This window comes from Pseudophryne corroboree, chromosome 8 (genome assembly GCF_028390025.1).
Source record: "Pseudophryne corroboree isolate aPseCor3 chromosome 8, aPseCor3.hap2, whole genome shotgun sequence".
Taxonomy (NCBI): domain Eukaryota; kingdom Metazoa; phylum Chordata; class Amphibia; order Anura; family Myobatrachidae; genus Pseudophryne; species Pseudophryne corroboree.
This window is the reverse complement of record NC_086451.1, coordinates 324886991-324894441: the sequence shown is the minus strand read 5'-3', so window position 1 is coordinate 324894441 and position 7451 is coordinate 324886991. Positions and strand designations below refer to the sequence as shown.

The 7451-nt window shown below is 38.9% G+C and overlaps 1 protein-coding gene across 2 annotated transcripts; it reads right to left on the bottom strand.

Annotated features, from left to right (window-relative positions):
• Positions 1–1121: 1121 nt before the first annotated feature.
• SLITRK4 (SLIT and NTRK like family member 4) lies at positions 1122–7036 on the bottom strand. 2 transcript variants are annotated; one of them, XM_063937406.1, is made up of 3 exons: positions 6787–7036; positions 5638–6305; positions 1122–4722 (listed from the first exon to the last, which is right to left on the bottom strand). In XM_063937406.1, exon 3 carries the CDS (start codon positions 4720–4722, stop codon positions 2170–2172), a length of 2553 nt encoding a protein of 850 aa, XP_063793476.1. In that variant the 5' UTR covers positions 5638–6305; positions 6787–7036; the 3' UTR covers positions 1122–2169. The 2 variants fall into 2 exon arrangements, with proteins under 2 accessions (XP_063793476.1, XP_063793475.1); XM_063937405.1 differs by lacking the exon at positions 5638–6305.
• Positions 7037–7451: the final 415 nt, after the last annotated feature.

Here is a 7451-nt window from a genome sequence, read left to right as displayed (position 1 = left end):
ACATAAAAGCAATGCAGAATAGAAAGATTTGGCTCTATTGAGTGTGACAGTTGAGAGGGTTGATTTTTCCATGCAGTATTGATAATGTTAATTCATAGTAACAAGCCTTGAATAAGCACCACTAGAAGTGCTTACTGAAATTGAAGCAGTGAACATACAGTACATTTTGGCAAAGTAACAACACAATCATAAGAGGCCTTGCAGAAACATAACACTCATAGAACATTCAAAGTAGCTAATATATACACCATATCCCAGTAACAGCTCCCTATCTGCTTGCATCATTTAGAAGGACGGTAATTATTGCACCAACAACCCCTCTACCCCCCCCCCCCCCCCCCCCCCACACACACACACACAATCAATTTACCGCACTACTGACTATGGAATAGAGTTTAAGCATTGTGGAAATCCTCTTTGTTTTCCTTTTTAAAGTAGAATTATACATTCTTGCTTTTCAAATATCTGTGTCTTTGGAAGCAACTAAAAAAATAAAATAAACGTGCTGTAAGTTATTTGAAATGTATAAATGATGCAAAATATATTGTTCAGACACCTTTATATTAAACTTAACAATTGTCCTATTTGTGTATGTTTGTATTTGTGTGTCCCACCAGCTATCTGAGAATCTTTGGACAGCAGCTGATGGGATTCTAATGGTGCATATGACTCGTGTGAATGTAGTGCTACAGAATATTCTATAGTTCTATGAATCATATATGGATATATTTTATACTGTTACTTAATACTGCAAATACTTCTTTCATAGTATTTTTAAACAGATAACAGAATAGCATATTATACTTTACATGTTTTAACCTTATTTATCGCCGAGAGACATTGTAAACACATTTATCAATCCATACATACTGTATACTGTACGTCATAACAAACGTTTTTGGTTTTTATAAGAGGGGTATAATAATGTATGACTAAATCAACAAACAATTAATGGTACTCTGCTCATCTGCAAGGTTTACAAGAAAGGAAATACATCTGAGCCCCTTCTATGAATTTATCATCACTGATTTAGCTAAATGGCTAAAATCTGATTCCAGATATTGTAGCAGGCCAATCTTTAGGTGAATGGAAACACAATTGAAATAGAAATCACAATAGAATTTTAGATTTCACAAGAATGTATGTGGACAACCTTTATTTTTTTACCTGATCACATTATATCAAGTCATGATTACATATCAACCATTTCCTGTATCAGTTTGGTATATCTCAATGTTTAACTTTTAAAGATTAATTCATTTGTGATCACAGAAACAAGTCAGGCATTTAAATACATATTAAGGAGTACATATAATTTCTATTTAGTATACAAAGTATTTCATATATATGAATTTTGTTTTCTATTTAAAAAAATACTTTATACCGCGCTCACATAGCAAGCATATCGAGAAAATCAATGCAACCGATCTGATTGCAATTATAACCATATTTTATCTTTTTTTATATATATAAGCTGAACTCAATTCACATTTTGCAGAAGAAAATATCTTGTTAAATAAATGTGATATATATTCATTTTTTTAAGGTGTAGACAGGTATGGTTCAAGTGACTGAATTTACTTTCATAGAATTGTAATCAATGGTTTATGCACTTGCACATTTTAACATGATGTTTTCCTCTTTATCTTGTATAAGATTATCAGAAATGTTACTGTTTTAAAGAAACTGGTGTTCATTTGCATGCTTTTGACTGGTCTGAAATTATTTTTTTAAACAGTGTTTAGACTTTAGACAATAACTCAAACATTTTCACCAGTTTTATCCATTTGGAAGTAGATATAAGTGGAGATACCTTCACTGGTAACAGTTTTTTGTTGCAATAACCAATCACAGGGAGACAGACGTTTATCATTTGGGTAGAAAATATACAGTAGATGCCTCTCTGGTTGAGGTTAATTATGTTTGTCATAATAACAATGATCCCTTTGGCAATAGTGTCTGGTGCAATCAGAGAGGTCCAGAAAGAAGATGTTCTGAAAAATGAGAACCTACAAAGGAATTTCTTCAACATATGCAACCATAAGCAACTGGACACTCTAGATATCACCTGCATCTATGCCTATATAGATAATATTTGGAAGTTTAAAGTCTACAAAGGCACTTTTCATCATGTAATTATTGTCTCTAGTACAGTTTACTTTGCATGACCTACATTTTGCTCAGTGCAGTTTGTTCTTCAAGGACTTGTAAGTAATCAGGCGTGCCTTGAAGTTTGGCTTTGAGTTCAAAGTATTCACTCTTTCTCTGCTCTACTACAATCTTACTGTGATTTCCTCCTATTAGAGATTTCTTGCACTTTTTATCTTGTAGCTTTTCTGGATAGTGTATCTCAAAGCCACTTACTCCTATGCTATTGTATTCTTTTTTACTTTCTAAAAAATTCTGGATAAATAAATTTGAGTCTCTTCCTGGAAAGAATTCATCCAGCTCATCAATTGTGCTAAGTCTTTTTCTAGCATCCCCATGCAATAGATCTTTATCCTTGTCAGTCAGGTTCCTGAGGACCATCTTTTGCCCTTGGTGATCAGCAAATGAAAAGCCCACCTCAGAGTCCTTAAGACCACATGTGTGACTCTTACTCATCTGTTCAATGGTTTGTGGAAAAAAGGTCTCTGCAGATATCCCATCCATCTTAAGGGCTTTCTGGTCATGCTTCCGCAGCTGGAGCTGCATAGAACTGCACTCTTGACTCCCAATACCTTCATGTTTTACTGCAGGTTTTTTATTACGTCTCAAGACAAAAACAAGAAGGCAAAATGCAACAAAAACTGTTAATATAAGCACTACTAAAATGCTAAGTATTAAAATAGACAGAGGTACAGGTCCACCAGGTGGGCTTTTTATAGGACCCAAGGGAGTTGTTAAAGTGATTGCAGGAATGGGACTAGTGTACTGTGTGGACAGCTTGTTTATTAGCTTGGGGCACAGAATTTCATTTTTCAGTGATCTCAACTCAATGTTTGCAAACTGTACAGGTGTCTCACATTTGACCTCTTTAATGACAATACCTTCACTCAGTTTCTCTAGCCAGAGCTTCAGAGCAACTAAATCACAAGTGCAGTCCCATGGGTTTCCTTGCAGATCAATCTGCGTTAGAGATCTGAGCTGGTCAAGAACGCCACTTACAGGCAAATACATGAAATGGTTATTCCTTATATTAAGCCTGGCCAGGGGCACTCCAGAAAAAATGTAAGCTGGCAGGCTTCTCAAGAGGTTGTTATTTAAATACAGCAGTTGAAGATTTGGCATGGATTCAAAGGTCCCTCCCAAAATTTCCTTTATTACATTGTATTCCAGATAAAGGTACTGCAGATTATTCAAACCAGTAAACATCTCAGGACTCAGACGCTCAATTTGGTTCCCATTGAGATAAAGCCTCCTTAAATTTGTAAGATTGCAGAACACATTTCCTTGAATAGAGGCTAATTGATTACTCCCTAAATGAAGCAGATCCAGACCTTCAAACTCAGCAAAGTCTGCCTGTTCCACCTGTTTGATATAATTCCCATTGACATGCAGTTTTTTTGCATTTAAAGGTTTAGGTACCAGCTCAGCCAATGACTGTATAGTCCTTTCCTGACAATTAACACTTAATCCCAAATCAGAAGGATGTGTTTTACAAACACAGGGTGATGGACAAGGTGAAAGAGGTGGTACTCTGGTTTGAAATACTATTTGGCTTAGGCTGTGATTAGTCACAGATTTGCCAGACACTATTCCAGAGTTTTTAGAAGGATTGGTTGTTTTAGGTGGCTTAGTGGCCAGTCGATTTAGTGATGTCTGAGCAGTATGACCCCCAGGTGTGGTGAACGTTGTCTCCATGGATGGAGGCAATATCCGTACATCAAAATCACTACCAGTCCCCATAGAACATAATTCTTGCTTATTAGTTTCTTTCAATAACCTTCCATACAGATCACTCGGCGTTTCACAAATAGCCTCTCCAATATAGATATTATATGGCATGTTCTCCAGCCAAGCTTTCAGAGGCAACAAATCACATGTACAATTCCAAGGATTATCTTCCAGCTGCAGCTCCACCACCCTCCCAATATGCTCCAGAACACCTATGTATGGCATCTTCTGGATTCTATTTCCTCTAATGTCCAAATGAGTCAAGGAGGCAAATCTAAATATGTTATCAGGGAGAGAAGAAATCAAATTGTCATTTATAATGAGAACTTTCAGCTTGTGCAATTTATTGAAGGCTCCCCGCTCAATATACTTGATTAAATTGTAGTCAGCCTGGAGATATTCCAAGTTCTCTATGCCCAGGAAAGTGTCAGCCCTTAGGCTCTTCAATTCATTGTTGTTCAAGTGCAACTGTTTTAATGCACTAAGCCCCTGAAAAGCTCCTCCCTCTATATTCTGCAGTTTGTTATTGCCCAGCTGCAGGGACATGGCATGTGTGAAATTAAGGAAAGTGTTGGGGTAGAGAATGATCAAAAGGTTGTTCTGAAAGTTCAAGTGATAGAAATTAGACTGTGGGGGTCTCAGCTGGTTTGGTCTGTACACTGCCACCTTTTCACAGTTGACATACAGCACATTTTCTACTGACAGGCAAGAGCAGACATTGCAGATCTCCAGGGTCAGTTCTGAGTCCGGGTTGGTGGAGGAGATTGGAGTGGAGAGGAACAGGAAAAGCCACACAAACATCTTCAGGCAGTGATAAAAAGATCTCAGGCTGCTGGAGCAATTCATCTAAGCAAACAGAAAGACACTATCTTAATATCAGTGATTTATTATATAAGTATGCTTATATAGAATGGACATATTAGAGTGAGTATGTGTGTGCATGTACATATATATTAGCAAACTGCATTCATGGCAGTTATGTACTGTATGCACACACTAACATCAGAGACATGATTTATGTCATAAAACATATTTCAGTCTAGTGTCTCTGCAGAATAAATTAGCTATCAATGATTCTCTAAGCACTCTCTTATATTCCATCTAGACCCATAATTCATATTAGAGCATAATATCTGCAATACATTATTTATAGAAATTCTTTATAGAATTATGCATGACCGAGCAATCATACCTGTATGCAGATTTATGTTACGATCTCACGTTAAGTATGACTTCACTTGTATAGCCACACTAGTCTGTTATGCAAAACAACACACACACACACACACACACACACACACACACACACACACACACACACACACACACACACACACAATGTATTGCAGATCATTATAATATAACATTTAACATATCCTCTTAAAAAGTGAAATGCATGACATGCTACATCCACACATGCACTGGAAAGGTTGTAAGCAGTTTAGAGAAATAAACTCCACTTGTGTATCTCATATAATACATTTTGCTTGTGTACCAGCTACCTAAACTTCCAAGTGCAATGCACAGTATTCTACATGTATGCATGCCAGCTCCATCTCTCCATTTACACCACAGCAACCTGCTAAATGTTATCTCCCCACACAAAACCAATCCTCTGTCACACAGTCTCGCAGATAGCACATGCTGTCTCCACATTATTTAAGATGAGAGAGTAGGTAGGAGAGATTGCAGGAAATGAGAGGAAAAGATAGAGAAGCACATGCAGCACCAGGCTAGGTCAGTGTTATAGACAGCAGTTACCTATGATATCAGTGGCAAATGCCTGAGGTTTGCGATAGTACTGATTAGTACCGCAATGCTTTGCCGCAGCATGGTCTCTGCTCCTGCTGGGTGCTCTTGTGCTCAATCAGATATCTCCTCCAGAAGATGAGCCAGGGCTGTAGGACAGAGTGATACCCAGACACAGATCATCAAGGCTAAAGTGCAGGAGTCCCTTTCTGCCGGTACAATGGGAAACAATACTCAGAAATCTATCCTCTTCCAGCAGCTGCAGATCCCTAATTAGGAACAGGTAGCATTGAATAGATTAAGTGGTACCCAAGGAGGGAGATGATGCTGGATGAAGAAGGGGTCTGGGGCAGGTCCAACTTGCTGTGTCTCTCGTGTCTGAGCTGCAAAGGGGAGTCCGCTGTGTGATGGGAGGGGGTCGTAGGAGCTGCATCAAAGGGGCTCACAACGTGAATCAAGCTCCTGCCTCCGAGTCAGCTGTGTTTCCATGGGATAATGCTTGCTGGTGGCGAGTGTCAGGCTCAGGGAGAGAGGGTCTCTCCAGTCAGATAGCTGCTGGATGTGTCTGGTGGTTACAGGAGGGAGGAGGGAGGGGGGGAGATCATTTGCTGCCGATGGAGCACAGATCCTTTTTCCACCGATCAGTCACAAAGAGAATCCACCAAGTAACCCTACAGCTTCTAAACACAGACAAGAAATGCCATTTTGAAGCCTTGGACTCAGGAATATAGCAGTCACACACAGCTGAGCACAGGAAAACACAACACTCAACTATTTGGGGGATTTTCCTAAAATGCATGCTGCTAGACTGTGCATGTCTCAGCAGAGGATCTATTCCAGAAACTCATTTTAATGCTATCAGGTTTTCTAAGTGCGATTTTATGTGTTCTTTGCAATACATGACCGCAATTTTAGTTCCCTAATCTGCATCGATCCCGCACAAGAAAATAATGACTGCATTAATTAGTAAAAAAAAAAAAGCCACTTGATGGAAATGCAGGGTTTTGTCTGGTTAAGAAATACGACTTGGAAAGAAGGATATCACCTTGTTTAATCATGGTAGGGTATAAGTATAACCGATCAAAAAAACATTTCTCCTGTTAAATGATTAGAGGAAACAGAATAAGATTTTTTTCCCTCTTTTCAGGTCTTTTTGCTTACCTTTAAAATCCGGATCCATGTAAGGAAATGGAAACGTTCAGCATTTTCTGATTGTCTCCAAGAGATCTGGACTTATCCCTGCTCCTCACGCTCTCTCTGCCTTCCTCCTATCACCCCTCCTTTCCTCTTCTCCCTCTCTCCCCCTCTCCTTTCCCTCTCTGACACACACACACACACACACACACACACACACACACACACACACACACACACACACACACACACACACACACACAACACACACACACACACACACTATACATTCACACACAGCACCACATTCTCAACACATATCAATCGATCTCTTTCAATAAATAAATACAGTCACACATGCAGAAACTATAGTTAATTTGGAAAGCCTTTAAGGGGTAAGCTCCCCTACAGCAGAATGCATAATGCAAACGCACACAAGAGAAAACATAACAGAGGTACAATTCCTGGGTAAAGACTCCTCCACAGATCCACTAGATCAATATAGAATGTTTAGATCAATCATTATTGATGTCATGAAGCTGCTGAGTTTATTGGGATCAAGGAGCCTGAACTGGCCTGGAACTCCCCCTACTGTGCTTGGCCAGGCAGGTGTATGGGGACCACATCGTTTCCAGTAATGCAATGTGCAGAACAGTGGTGGGTAAAGGTATTTTGGATATTTTTTTATTTTT

Bases quoted from the DNA above. Each gene is read 5' to 3' on its own strand.
- SLITRK4 (XM_063937406.1), bottom strand. From the start codon at position 4,722: ATGAATTGCTCCAGCAGCCTGAGATCTTTTTATCACTGCCTGAAGATG.